At 41.7% G+C, this 15477-nt stretch overlaps 1 protein-coding gene across 2 annotated transcripts in view; it reads right to left on the bottom strand.

Annotated features, from left to right (window-relative positions):
* Window positions 1-293: 293 nt before the first annotated feature.
* Window positions 294-15477, bottom strand: part of cdk18 (cyclin dependent kinase 18) — a 35327-nt gene continuing 20143 nt past the window's right edge. For both annotated transcript variants that reach the window (XM_034287543.1, XM_034287544.1), the window contains 13 exons: window positions 9916-10062; window positions 9054-9110; window positions 7224-7338; window positions 6921-7015; window positions 6739-6801; window positions 6509-6632; window positions 6082-6202; window positions 4611-4708; window positions 4398-4503; window positions 4246-4288; window positions 3614-3704; window positions 2826-2903; window positions 294-2702 (listed from right to left, as the gene is read on the bottom strand). In XM_034287543.1, coding sequence (XP_034143434.1) covers window positions 2668-2702; window positions 2826-2903; window positions 3614-3704; window positions 4246-4288; window positions 4398-4503; window positions 4611-4708; window positions 6082-6202; window positions 6509-6632; window positions 6739-6801; window positions 6921-7015; window positions 7224-7338; window positions 9054-9110; window positions 9916-10062 — 1173 coding nt within the window. In that variant the 3' untranslated portion in view covers window positions 294-2667. The remainder of the gene's footprint in view (window positions 2703-2825; window positions 2904-3613; window positions 3705-4245; window positions 4289-4397; window positions 4504-4610; window positions 4709-6081; window positions 6203-6508; window positions 6633-6738; window positions 6802-6920; window positions 7016-7223; window positions 7339-9053; window positions 9111-9915; window positions 10063-15477) is intronic.

The following is a 15477-nucleotide window of genomic DNA, read 5'->3' as shown; positions in this document are numbered from 1 at the left end:
AGCATTCAGGGTTTATAATACAGTATTTGTAATTGCGGTCATTTTCAGTTTAATGCATTTTAGAGATGTCTGAAATTTGCAATGTATATGTAGCGCCTTCTGTTGCTCCTCCTGAATTTCATTAAAAGACGAATTAGCTCAACAGTCAGTGGCATTCAGAGGATTATGAGTGCCAAAATGATTTAATTGCCATCGTAGGGTGAAAGACCAGATTAGGAAATGTCACACCAATTTAACACTTCATGATGGAAGACACTAATTCATATAAACAATTATTGTGTAAGAGCCGGTGATAGTGCTACAGAGTGATATCATTTATTAATTAATTTATTATTTGATCACTTTTGGCTTATCTGCAGGCACAATACATTCAGTTTCTGGTTTTAATAATAGCATCTTAGACAAATCACACAAAATATTGAATGTCACCATTTATACAAAATCTAAATAGACTATACTTTATATCTTTTATAAAACATTTAGACATACTCTACAGTCATTTAATAGTCATCTCTTCTGTTGTCTGGCATACATTTCACTGAGAAAGATGAAAACATTTTTTAAAGTACATATATATTATTTCTTTTCATTACAGTACAGTATTTCAAATATCTTAATTTACCACAAAACACGTACAGTAATACTTCATCTCCGGGGGTTGATAAAATACAGGGGAAGTTTTAAAATATAACACACAGATTGCCATCCCTCTCTGTGAATCCCAGGGAGTGATTCCATATAAAAACATGATTTGAGATTTGTGAGTAAGGATTTTTTAATTAACTTTGTATCTAAAAGTATAGTTGAGAAATCAAAGTTGGCATTGATGACTTCATAGTGTTGGTTTTCCAAATCATTTTGGTGTCATATTTAGTGTTTGCTTGCTCTGTAATACGAGTAGTATTTTGATTTCTATAATAATCAAAAATACAACATTCATATTTATTGAAAACATGTGCATGAATATAAATAAATGACTTGGCAGATCTTTATGTATAATATTGAGCACAATGTATTTTCCAGGCATATCAAAGTTCCAAATTCAAATCTCTCTTGCTAAGTATTGATTCAATTTGCACACATTACCAACATTGAATGTGAAACAGGACCTCTGGTGGTGATTTGCAGGTTGTGCAAGGAAACGGAGGGTGGTGTGTGATTGGTAACAGTGCCAGTGCCAGTGATGGGATTTAAATATTCTTACTCAGGAGGCCAGGATGCTGTGTATTTTACAGTTGGATTTAAGACCAGCACTTGCTCCTCACTCACCTCTATTGCATGCTCAATTGACAGGCCTGCTTAACAGAACTTCCCTCTCTGGAACTTTAATATTCCTCTACAGTACATTATGTTAAACATGTATTGAAAAGATTGCCAAAGAGAACAATGTAGTTGCTAAAAAAACATCAGACCAGTCTATGGGTAAAATGTTCTACCCCAACCCACTTTGTTTTCCACCCCAAAAATTTTTAAAATAAAAGATCTAGTTGGGAAGCATTGAATCTCTGCTTTTAACCTTAAGTTTGACTAAAAGAGGTCCAACGTTTATTTTTAAATCAACATTTAAGTAGAGAAATCGGCACATTTCCAAGATGTATCTCTGTGCCTTCACCTCACTGACTATGTGTTGGCTTGTCTAAGTGCGCACCTCTCTCACTCACAGACTATAGTGGGTGTGTTGATGTGTAGTTCCACTAATTGTGTGATTTGTAGCATAGGCCACTACATGTAAGCCATGCCGCTTGGTATGGCTGTCTGAATGAAACAGTAAAAATGTGACAACTAAAGCCAAATGTATCCCATAAAATGTATGTCTTTAAATCAACTAGACTTCACAAATGTAATATGTTTGCTGTGGCAGAACATTTCTTTTCATATTCTTGCTCTATTCAATGGAGGTGGGGGTAGCACTGCAGTGAACAGGATGGGAATATGAGCCTGTGAAGTCGCATGCTTTCTTGTTCTACCTCGCTCTCCATTAGTGAGAGTGTGTGCTTTGACTGACAATCCAACATGGAGGGAGGTTCATGTACATAGATACATTTTTGGACTTGGACTTCAGTTGCTCCCTTATAAATGGTTTTACCATTTTATACAAGACTTCAGGTTGCAGGGTTGACCTTAAAATAATAAATATATATATATATATTATTATTAATCACTAATCACACAAAATAAATATTCTTCAGGAATGCTTTATAGCCATGAGAGAAATTGTAAAAAATGTGGGATTACGTGAGTTAAAATCTTTTTAGATGTCACAGAGCGACCTGTCAAAAGGCTGCATTTTGGCATCTTTAGCAAGTCTCTATATCAAAGGGCACTTAATATAACTGGTTAAAATACCGAAAGGACTCATTTAATGGAATAACCTGCTTCAACACGGTTAGTCCTCAGAATCCAGTGTGTTACTCACATGACTGTGGAATGCTGATATACAGGGAGTGAGGGACTGTTTAATGTTCATTCTCAGAAACCCTGCCTGTATCCATCCTCTGTGGTGTAGGGGGAGGGAAGCGGAGTGAATTCTGAGGTTAGACCCTAATGTAACCTGGATGTTGGTAAAACCTGTGTTTGTATTTGTGTAGGAATTGGCAATTGTATTGTCTTGAAGCTGCTTCCTCCTTGAGGCTATGTCTCTCCTGTCTGCAATCACTGGGTGTTCTGTTAGAAAATGCTTTGCCTCCTGTTCTTCCCCCGACCTGGGTTTGGTAAAGAGAACAGTACGACAGCATTACAGATCTGAACAGATTTTCTGGATTATTAAATTATTTGATATTATTATGATGACTTCAAAAAGTAACATGGAGTCTACTGCATAGTACCTGGAGGCTGGAACACTGAACTGCGGTGTCCTGGGTCTTTCTGCAGTTGAATCTCTCTAAGGGAAAATACTGAGGAGGCTGGAATGGGGCACAGAGGGAGGGGATATTGTATAGGTGTTTTGTGCATAATGCCCACAACCAATTGCTGTATAAGCACACACCATTTGTGGATGAAATTAGTGGCTAAAAAGGGGCACTAAAAGGGGGCTGTTCAGCTGTAAAATATAAGGTGAATTTACCAGAATACTCCACCTGCTGAACATGCTAAACAGTGATGATCTCACTTGTTGTTGGGGAGTTAGCCAGAGCCTCACTCTTTCTGACCGGGACCTATGTTGGCAAGATGCCTAAGTATCAGCCCCTCATGTTATGCCTGAAAAGCTTTCAATACTAATGTTCAACAGTTCAGCCATGTTCACAGGCTGAGTGTGCGTTGCATTTAGACTGCAGTAAAGCAGCTAGCGAGGCACTACTCCATGTCAGAGATCATTGGCAGCCTTGCAGGTTGGACGATGCCCGGTGAAAGATGTGCTATTGGTTTTCCTAGGTATTTAAATGTCCCTGTCATATGTGGGGATCCCTGTTGTATGATTTGTGATTTGTGGATATAAAGCATTGTGTGTGTGTGTCTCTTACTGTCATATGTGGGGATCCCTGTTGTATGATTTGTGATTTGTGGATATAAAGCATTGTGTGTGTGTGTCTCTTACTGTCATATGTGGGGATCCCTGTTGTATGATTTGTGATTTGTGGATATAAAGCATTGTGTGTGTGTGTGTGTCTCTTACTGTCTGCAAGGCTGTGGATGTCCTCCCCCAGACTGAGGAAGTAGGGGTGTCTTAGAGATGCTTCAGCTGAGTTTCTGGCCCTGGTGTCATACTGAAATAACAGGAATATAATCAGGCCCTGGTGTCATACTGAAATAACAGGAATATAATCAGGCCCTGGTGTCATAATGAAATAACAGGAATATAATCAGGCCCTGGTGTCATACTGAAATAACAGGAATATAATCAGGCCCTGGTGTCATACTGAAATAACAGGAATATAATCAGGCCCTGGTGTCATAATGAAATAACAGGAATATAATCAGGCCCTGGTGTCATACTGAAATAACAGGAATATAATCAGGCCCTGGTGTCATACTGAAATAACAGGAATATAATCAGGCCCTGGTGTCATACTGAAATAACAGGAATATAATCAGGCCCTAATGAAATAACAGGGAACTACTACACAATTATACACATCTGGCAAGTTTCATACTGTTATAACAAAGGGAATACTACAAAGGGAAATACTCAGGCCATACTGAAATAACGAGGGGAAGATCACATCAGAAAACATGGTTTGAATTCAACAAAAAACACCATTCAACTGATACTGAATTTAACAGGTTAGTGTTGGGGGAGTTTCTTACCAGGAGTAAAGCAGTAAGCATGTCGATCCCCTCAGTATCCAGCCTATCAAGGAACACAGTTGATTGCAGTTATGATACGTAGTTATGGTTAGTGTTTCTTGAGCCATTGGTTGGTGTGTGGTCTAATCTGGGTTGAGTTATGGGGGTGTTACCTGGGCACGTGGTTGATGAGTTGTTGAGGTCTGTACTGGGGGAACATGTAGGATCTAAATTCATCATTATTGGATATACCTGGCCAGCTTTCCTCTGTTGGGGTACCTGTGAGAGTTATGGAAATGATATATATTGTAAGAGTTAGTATTTGAATCCTTAGTATTTACCCCCAGCCTGATTGTCCCCCTGTAGTATAAAGAAAAGAGAATTACCAAGGAGTCTGAAGACCAAGTGCAGTTCCTCCTTGACCGTGGAGCCTGGGAACATGGGCCGACCCGTCGCCATCTCAAACAGAATACAGCCCACGCCCCTTTAACGCACACACAAGAAGCATAGACACACAGGATATGTATGGAAGGCCCTGGCTGGGGATCTGGGTTTACTGGATTTTTTCTCTCCAAGTAAGAGATACTGAAGTAATTTTGCAGACAGTCTTATCCTGAGCGATCTACAGTAGTGAGTGAATACATACTGATTCTTTTTTGGTACTAGGACCCCATGGGAAATGAACACAACTTGGTATCTTGTCAAAGAAGCTACACAGGACCTCAACCCTACACACCACACACACGTTGTAGACAAAAACACACATACAGACACCCGCACACAGAATAGAGACATACACACACATCAATGCATACATCAAAGAGTGTGTGTAGGGAAAACAAGCAGGCCACTTCACTTCTAATGTAGACCTATCCATTGATGAAACATTTTTCCAAAGGGGGTGATGAAAGGTACTTTATTGTGTTGCTGGATAACACCAGCTTGAAGATTCAAGGTAAATTAATGTGATCCGAAAATGATCAAAGTGGTGCTTGCTCATATGAGGAGTGGTGGGTTGATCATACAATTACAAATAAAAGGACAACTTACCTACAGTATATAACAATTGTAACAGCTGTATAACTCTATAACAAGCTACTACGTAAATATAACAATGTCATGTTTTGTCATGATAATCAACATGCAGAGCACACTGGTCTGTAATGGCTGTCATATCATATCATGTATGTGTTTGATCTTTTTTTGTATCGGCAGTAACAAGGCCAATATAGGACACAGAATCATGTGAAAGTTGTTCCAGGCTACTAATATGTGCTATGTCCAATAGCCCAAGGATGATGTAAACGTTAACGTAATGGGAAATGTTGCTCTCTATACGTATATATGCCATTTAATATGGTATTAACATACAGTATCATGCTGTGTATGTGAATTGTGAATTACCTTCAGCGACGCAAATGCTATTGTTTCTGCATTTCACTGGTAGAAATGGGTCATCTACATTTCCTGGTTGTAAGCAAACCACCATAGCCAGAATTCATAGCGATGTCCAGCTCTTCTTATAATGAGGAATCATTAGAAGAAGCCATTGCTTTGCAATCTGAAAAACACTACCTTGCTACTGATCTCCCGAAAATCTTTAAAAACGACCACCTGCTTAGTTTTGAAAAGCCCACATTTGACAGTGGGAAGAGGGCTTCTGTCAGACTGCAGCAGACTCAAGCCACCAATGATGTTAGCGCAGAATGTCAAAAATACTGCTGTGGTGGCTCTGAAACACCCACAATCACTCCATAATTTGGTGTCTAACAGGATTTTCCCTTTAACCATCAGGAAGGAATACACTCATGTGGATTCCCACTGTGTGTGTGTATTCTGTATGTGTGGTGGACTCACCACATGTCAATGGGCGTAGAGTACTCTGTGGTACCAAGCAGTACTTCAGGGGGGCGGTACCAAAGAGTCACCACTTCGTTGGAGTAGGTCTTCGTTGGTACAGACTTGGCCCTGGCCAGACCTGACAAATCAAACAAACAGTCATGTATTGGCTCTCAGAGAGAGAACGTTATCTACTGATCTGGTCTTCTGTCGCCGTGCAGGATGGGTGTGGAAAAAGTTAGGGATAAAATACAGAGGGAGACCAGTTGTTAGGTTACTGATGTGTGCATCTGAATAGGGAGACCGTCTGTACGGTTGTGTGCATTCATGCATCTGAATTGGGAGACAATCTGTGTGTTTGTGTGCCTGTGTGCGTGCATTTGTGCCTGTGTGCGTGCATGTGCCTGTGTGCGTGCATGTGCCTTCGTGTTTTTGTGAATCGTACCAAAGTCGGCAAGTTTGAGTTCTCCCTTGTCATTGATGAGCAGGTTCTGCGGTTTGAGGTCTCTGTGAAGGATCTTCCTCTTATGGCAGTAGGACAGACCACGTAACAACTGGAACATGAAGATCTACAGAGAGTAGAGAGACGAAGAGGAGACGCTGATGGGGATGATGAGGATTATAGTGACGACGACGCTGACGATCGTGAACAGTGTTCACTTGGCGGAGACTAACCTTGACGTTGTTCATGCTCATGAGGTTTCCACAGTTGTCTAGGTATTGTTTCAGATCACTGTCCTGAGAGACACTCAGACACACCATTGCAGAACTTTAACATGAGGCTAAGTAAACAAGCAGACACAACAGTGGTTAATAAACTGCTCAAAAACCAGTTGAAAGAAGAGTGTGGTACTCACCAAGTACTCAAAGACCAGCGTGAGGGAGCGTTCGGTGTGTATGATGTCATGCAGCGTGACAATGTTGGCGTGTTTTAGGTTCTTCAGAAGAGACACTGCAAAGACACACAGGGAAAATGGTTGTATGCTCTTATGTTGGATGAGGCACAAGGACACAGTAATTACGTTTTAGCTCCAGTGGGGGGCAGTGTGGAAGAGCTATTGTAGTAAATCTAAGCCCTGTTGTCATGTATTTGTGGGATTGGTGAGGGCTCAGGAGAGGTTTTACATTGTTTGATAGCTGTATAAGGTGTTGTGAATTACCTTCTCTGATAGCAGTACAGGGTGCACCCTCCTCGTGCTCTAGCCTAATTTCTTTCAGTGCCACAAGATTCTCTGTCAGTTTGCTCCGCCCCTTAAAAACGGTGGCATACGTCCCCTATACAGGTGATAAAACCAGAAACAGGAAGGAATAGTCAATCATGTCAGTCATTCACACAATTTTGAGGCCATGTCAATTTGTCTAACGCTGACCCTTTTTGCTATTGATCCTAACCTTAATCTATAACCCTGACCCAAACACTAACCGCTGTCATGATTGACCAGATTGACCCAAACTCTAACCGCTGTCATGATTGACCAGACTGACCCAAACACTAACCGCTATCATGATTGACCAGACTGACCCAAACCCTAACCGCTATCATGATTGACCAGACTGACCCAAACACTAACCACCGTCATGATTGACCAGACTGACCCAAACACTAAACGCTATCATGATTGACCAGACTGACCCAAACACTAACCACCGTCATGATTGACCAGACTGACCCAAACACTAAACGCTATCATGATTGACCAGACTGACCCAAACACTAACCGCTATCATGATTGACCAGACTGACCCAAACACAAACCACCGTCATGATTGACCAGACTGACCCAAACACTAAAAGCTATCGTGATTGACCAGACTGACCCAAACACAAAACGCTATCATAATTGACCAGACTGACCCAAACACTAACCGCTATCATGATTGACCAGACTGACCCAAACACTAACCACCGTCATGATTGACCAGACTGACCCAAACACTAAACGCTATCATGATTGACCAGACTGACCCAAACACTAACCGCTATCATGATTGACCAGACTGACCCAAACACAAACCACCGTCATGATTGACCAGACTGACCCAAACACTAAAAGCTATCGTGATTGACCAGACTGACCCAAACACAAAACGCTATCATGATTGACCAGACTGACCCAAACACTAACCGCTATCATGATTGACCAGACTGACCCAAACACTAACCACCGTTATGATTGACCAGACTGACCCAAACACTAAACGCTATCATGATTGACCAGACTGACCCAAACACTAACCGCTATCATGATTGATCAGACTGACCCAAACACAAACCACCGTCATGATTGACCAGACTGACCCAAACACTAAAAGCTATCGTGATTGACCAGACTGACCCAAACACAAAACGCTATCATGATTGACCAGACTGACCCAAACACTAACCGCTATCATGATTGACCAGACTGACCAAAACACTCACCGCTATCATGATTGACCAGACTGACCCAAACACTAACCGCTATCATGATTGACCAGACTGACCCAAACACTAACCGCTATCATGATTGACCAGACTGACCCAAACACTAAACGCTATCATGATTGACCAGACTGTTACGGCATCTTTACTCCCCCTTGTGTTTAAGATGACCTAGACCGTTCCAGAACTCCAACGCTGCTGCTGCCCATGGTCAACTCCCTTCGCAGACCAGGCAGGTCTGGTTTAAAGCAGTATGTAGGAAACTAAGGAAAGGGATTGTTTACGCCTATCCAGCTGTTACAGGCTGGTGTAAGGGAGAGATACACAGTGGGTCAAGTGAGTTATTGTGAATACACAGCAGGTCCCCAGAGACTGTATTGACTCATTTGTCTCCCGTTAGACCTTCTGAAGACTGCTAACTGAATTAAAAGGGAAGTTGAATACCCAACCCCTTTCAGTTCCTCCTTTGTGACAACATGATATTCTCTATATCCTACACTTATTTAATCAGCTAGAGGTGGACCTTGTACTTTAGCTGCAAGAATGGAAACCATAGCGACACACTTACCTCTCCCAGTTTACCCAGTTTCACATAAGTCTCCAGCTTCCCAAAGCCAATGTCAGACTGTATGGAAAAATACACAGTGGCACATTACCAATATACTCTGTAGAAATATATTTTCTACAGGCTTGGGGTAGGGGACTGGGACATTACAGGGCTGTGGGTTATGGATAGGGGACTGGGGACTGGGACATTACAGGGCTGTGGGTTATGGATAGGGGACTGGGGACTGGGACATTACAGGGCTGCGGGTTATGGATAGGGGACTGGGGACTGGGACATTACAGGGCTGCGGGTTATGGATAAGGGACTGGGGACTGGGACATTACAGGGCTGCGGGTTATGGATAAGGGACTGGGGACTGGGACATTACAGGGCTGTGGGTTATGGATAGGGGACTGGGACATTACAGGGCTGTGGGATTTAGGGAAGGGACTGGGACATTACAGGGCTTTGGGTTATGGCTGATAAAGGCCTTATGCAGTGTTCACATGATGTGGTTTATACATATTGGTATTGGGATACTGTGAACTTGGTTATAGGGCGTAGCAGGCTGCCCAGTCAAGGACTTTGATTTGATGTATTTTTGGAATGAGTGTATAAGGGAGTACAGGGTATTGTCCAGTGATGCCCATAGGGTCATGTGACTAAAGGCATTCTGGTTAGGATATTGGGATATGAATGTATAGGGTATAGGTACCAACCAGTGATGCTCGTAGGGTCATGTGACTAAAGGCATTCTGGTTAGGGTATTGGGATATGAATGTATAGGGTATAGGTACCAACCAGTGATGCTCGTAGGGTCATGTGACTAAAGGCATTCTGGTTAGGGTATTGGGGTATGAATGTATAGGGTATAGGTACCAACCAGTGAAGCCCTCCTGGACATGCGGCTGAGGGGTTTGCAGGGAGAAGAGTTGCTCTCACTCTCCATCTCACTCTCCATTTGCAGCTTCTTTAGGAACTCTGGAGGCAGGCGAATGTCCATCGGCAGAGACATACGCTTAGTCACGTCCTGCAGAGATCATAGATACACAGAACTCACATAGTTGGTCTAACCACAGCGGACGTGAAGAGAGTTTTAAAAAAGTGAAACCTCGGAAGTCACCAGGACCAGATGGCATTCCAGGCTGTGTCCTCACGGGCTGTGCGGACCAACTAGCGTAGGTTTTCACCTCCACATTCAACCTGTCTCTGTCTGTAGTCCCCTCCTGCTTCAAACAGACCACCACTGTCCCTGAAACCTTCCATCACCTTCCTGAACAACTACCGCCCTGTAGTACAGACCTCCACCATCATGAAGTGCTGCGCTTGTTCCTAAGTTCAGGACCCTGGGACTTATCACCTCCCTCTGCAATTGGATCCTGGACTTCCTGACGAGCAGACCCCAGGTGGTGAGAATGCACTGACCCTGAGTCCCCTCCTGTACTCCCTGTTCACGCATGACTGAGGCCACACACAGCTCCCACATCAGCGACACAAACATCCTAGGTCTCATCTCCAACAATGATGAGAACTCTTACAGAGAGGAGGTGGTGGGAGAATCGATGGAGCTGAAGTAGAGAGAGTCTTTGATTTCAAGTTTCTCAGTGTGTTCCTCAAGCATGACCTAATTTGGTCCAGACAAGCGAACTCTGCAATGAAAACTGGCCAAAAACAACTATACTTCCTGAGGAGACTCAAGACATTTGTCACGTCTGTAAAAACCCTCACCAACATCTACAGACGCACCATTGAAAGCATCCTCTCAGGCCTCTCAAGTCCCTCCAGAGGGTGGTAAAGTCTGCGGAGTGCATCATTGGCTGCCATCTCCCCTCTGTGCAAGGCATCTACCATACACAATGTCTGAGGAAAGCATGGAACATTATCAAAGACCACAGGCACCCAGGCTATGGCATCGGGGCACTTCCAGACTAAAACCATTTTTTTCCTCAGGCCATAAGGCTGCTCAACCAGCAACACTGGTCCATGATCATACTGATCACACATGAACATTTCAAATGTTCTGATGTCCTTTCAGGTACTTTCAATGGGCATTTTTATGTATATTACTGCCATACCTGCCTTATCTATAATATTCAATATTACTACCAATATTGTTGCTAGATCACAGTACTCTTAAAACTGCTACTATGTACATTATGTATATTATTGCTTTATCTCCTTGCTATATTTTTGCTGTGTATAAATGTTTCTTCTTCATTTCTCACTACATAGTTGTAGTGTGCTACGCCACCATTCATAAGCTTTACACTCATATGTATCTTTAATATTCAATAACTCTACCAATTGCTGCTAGTTTACACTTATGTATATTACTGCCATACTTGCCATATCCAAATTTTCAATAATAATACCCAGATTGCTGCTAGTTTACAGTACTCTTTTTTTGAACTGCTGCTAGTCTACAGTGTTATGTATTATTGTTGCTTTATTTTATTATTTTTTGTCTGGCTATATTTTTGCTTATATATTCTTCTTAACTCTCACTATGTAGTTGTCGGTTGCCATGTCACAAGAATTTCATTGTGCAGGACGACGCTGTGTTGTTCGGTGCATTTGACAAATTAACCTTGAGACTTGAAACAGGTAATTCTTTTATGAAAAGATACACAACATAAACCGGCAACATTTGGTCATGATCTATAACACCTCACCAGACAGGTTATTAAAATGTTGAGGAACCAAGGAATTTTAAAGCTAGGGATGATAATATAGCCATTTAAAGCTTTGGATGATTATGTAGCCATTTAAAGATGAGGATGATTACATAGCCATTTAAAGCTAGAGATGATTATATCCATTTAAAGCAAGGGATGATTAGTTGGCCATTTGAAACCAGGGATAATTAGACAGCCATATGTTTGAAAGTGTAATAATTATTTATTTTTTATTTGTGAGCCTGAATGTAGAGCATTTAGAATAATCAATTAATCTGTTTTCCCTCTCTCAACATGTCTAAAGTAAAATGTTTGTGTGTGAATTTCCCTAGTGTGTGTTGACAGAGAGATATGTTTTTATACACCAAAACAAAAAAGAAAACGCGAGAAAGAGAGGAAAACATTCTGACAATGAATTGTGATTTTTCTTATGTTGTTAGGTAGCCGCAGCTCTTAGGCTGTGAGGAAGTGATATCCACTCAGCTTTGAGAGGGGCAAATGGAGTTCAGGCCCATGGAATCCATACATCATACTTTTATGATTTCATAAAGATGTCATGACTGGTTTCATAAAGATGTTATGGCCTGTTTTGTAATGGTTTTATAAATGCTTCAAGTATATACCCTTCCAGTAAAGTGCTACCTAATCTGCACAGGATGATATATTTACTATCACGTCTCTCTCAATATCTTATCCTCAACCCAATGTCAAAAGACCAAATCATCAACTCATTCATCAACACTAGCTACATCCCCTCTGACTCCAAGGTGGTCAGAGTCACTCCTGACTCTGTCCTCCTCTATCAAACAATTTTACTTGACCCATCTGAAACAACACCACATTATCATTTCTGTATTTCCTTTTCCTTACCTGTCTCCAACCAACTCTCCTGTTATCACTTTCAGACAGGTCACTTCACCAGAACTGCTCTCCTCTGTGTCACTGAGGTTCTTCACACTGCCCAAGCTGACTCTCTGTCCTCTGTTCTTATTCCCCTAGAACTATCTGTTGCCATCGACACTGTGAACAATCTCCATCCTGTCAGGGATGGTGGTCTTAACATACTCTTGCAGCCTACCTGTGTCTGTTCCATGGGCCCTCACTACTGGTATGCCCTAAGGCTTGGTTCTAGGCTGTCTCCTCTCTATACGTCAATTGGCTCCATCATATCCTCACGGGGTCTCTCCTTCCATTGCTACACAAAGCTTAGGTGGCAAAATGCATTTATGTCAGCCTGTGCCTGGCTGTCATTTCTGCCTGGATGTTGGGCTGCCAACTTAAGCTTGACCTCAACAAAATGGAGCTGCTCTTTCTCCGGAGGCAGACCTGTCCATTCCGGGACCTCTCCATCACATTTAATAACTACATAGCCGTCCCAGAGTGCGAAACTTGGTGCTCCTGTATGTTCATGATCTACAAGATGTGTGGAAGAAAAAATGACCTCATACATGAAGCGGTTCAGGTATGGATGGATTCATCTCACCTCAGAACGACTATAGGTACTGTAGGGCTTCCTGCTTGTACCTACAAACTCATTCATCTCACCTCAGAATGACTATAGGTACTGTAGGGCTTCCTGCTTGTACCTACAAACTCATTCATCTCACCTCAGAATGACTATAGGTACTGTAGGGCTTCCTGCTTGTACCTACAAACTCATTCATCTCACCTCAGAATGACTATAGGTACTGTAGGGCTTCCTGCTTGTACCTACAAACTCATTCATCTCACCTCAGAATGACTAAAGGTACTGTAGGGCTTCCTGCTTGTACCTACAAACTCATTCATCTCACCTCAGAATGACTATAGGTACTGTAGGGCTTCCTGCTTGTACCTACAAACTCATTCATCTCACCTCAGAATGACTATAGGTACTGTAGGGCTTCCTGCTTGTACCTACAAACTCATGCATCTCATCCAGAATACTGGGACCCGTCTGGATGTCGCCCAGCTCCACTGCAAAATCCACTGTCTTCCAGTTGATGCTCACATCCACAACCAAACCATGGTGCAAGTCAGTGGAGCAGCAAGCAGAACTGCCTCTTCCTACCTGCAGGCAATGCTAAAACCCTATTTCCCTACCAAGCTCTTTATTTCACCATGTGTTCTCTTGGCTGTCCTGCCCCCATGGTAGAATATCAAAGCTCTTCTCAGTTTTAGCAGCTCAATGGTGGAACCAGCTTCCCTGCCCTTTTGTCTAAAACTTCCCAAATCGTATCTTTTTTTAAAAGCATGAAAAAAACTCCTCAGCACATGCAAACAAATACATCCCAATGTTACATTTTGTGAACTAATGCTTACAGTTGCAATTTTTATAATCATATTTTGCTCTTCCTTTAAGTACCTACTTTGCTAATAGTTTCTACAACCCCATTTCTAGTTTGGACGCTGCGTTAAATGTAAAGAAAGAAATAATGCAATTAATACCCTATACTCAATAACTAATTGTACAAAGACAACATATTACATGTTAAACCTGAGACTTTTTATTGTTTCTTGAAAAATATATGCCCACTTTGAAGTTGATGCCAGCAACACATTTCAAGAAATGTGTGACAGAGGCAACATAAAACTGGAAAAGTTGTGTAATGCTAAAAAACTAAACCTGGTGGAATGTCCCACAACTAATTAGGTTGATTGGCAACAGGTCAGTAACATGATTGGGTATATAAAAGATCATGGGTCTGTCAGAAGTGAGGATGGGGAGGGGTTCATCACTCTGTAAAAGACTGCACTGGCAAATAGTGCAACAATTTAAGAATAACCTTTCTAAAGACCAAATTGCTAAGAGTTTGATTCAGAGAATTCAGAGAAATCTCTGTATGCAAGGGAAGAAAACCAATACTGGGTGGCTGATCTTCTGGCCCTCAAGTGGCACTTCATTAAAAACAGACATGATTCTGTAGTGGACACTGCATAGGCTCAGGAACACTTCCGAAAACCATTTTATACGAACACAGTATGTTGCTGCATCCACAAATGCAAGTTATAACTCTACAATGCAAAGAAGAAACCATATATACCATATAAATAAGATCCAGGAATGCTGCTGCCTTCTCTGGGCCCAAGCTCATGGACTAAGGCAAAGTGCAAAGCCGTCCTGTGGTCTGTCAAATTAAAATTATTTTTGTGAATCATGGACTAAAGATGAGAGGGACCATCTGGCTATTTATCAGCACACAGTTCAAAAGCCAGCATCCATGATGGTATGGGGGTCCATTAGTGCACATGGGTGACTTGCACATCTGTGAAGGCACCATTTATTCTGAACAATATATACAGGTTTTGGAGCAACATGTGCTGCCACCCAGACAATGTCTTTTACAGGGAAGGCCTTGCTTATTTCAGTAAGATAATGCCAAACCACAACAAAGAAGACCCTGAAATGTTGAGCAGCTGAAATCCTATATCAAGCAAGAATAGGAATACATTTCACTTTCAAAACTACAGCAATTGTTCTCCTCAGTTCCCAAACGCTAACAGAGTGTTTGTTGTTAAAAGAAGAGGTAATGCAACAGAATTGTAAACTTGCCCCTGTCCCAACATTTTAAAAATGTGTTGCTGGCATCAAATTTAAAATGGCCATGTATTTTTCCAAAAACTATTCAATTTCTCAGTTTCAATATTTGATATGTTGTCTTTGTACAATTTTCATTTAAATACAGGGATGAATGAATCGCACATCATGGCATCCTGTTTTATTTTGGAAACAGGATTGTACATTGAGTATTCTGTACTTTGACATTGTTGGTTTGTGAGGATGACTGATC

The sequence above is a fragment of the Esox lucius genome, chromosome 17, assembly GCF_011004845.1.
Source record: "Esox lucius isolate fEsoLuc1 chromosome 17, fEsoLuc1.pri, whole genome shotgun sequence".
NCBI lineage: Eukaryota > Metazoa > Chordata > Actinopteri > Esociformes > Esocidae > Esox > Esox lucius.
Note: the sequence above shows the minus strand (reverse complement) of the source record. Positions and strands in the feature narration are given on the sequence as shown.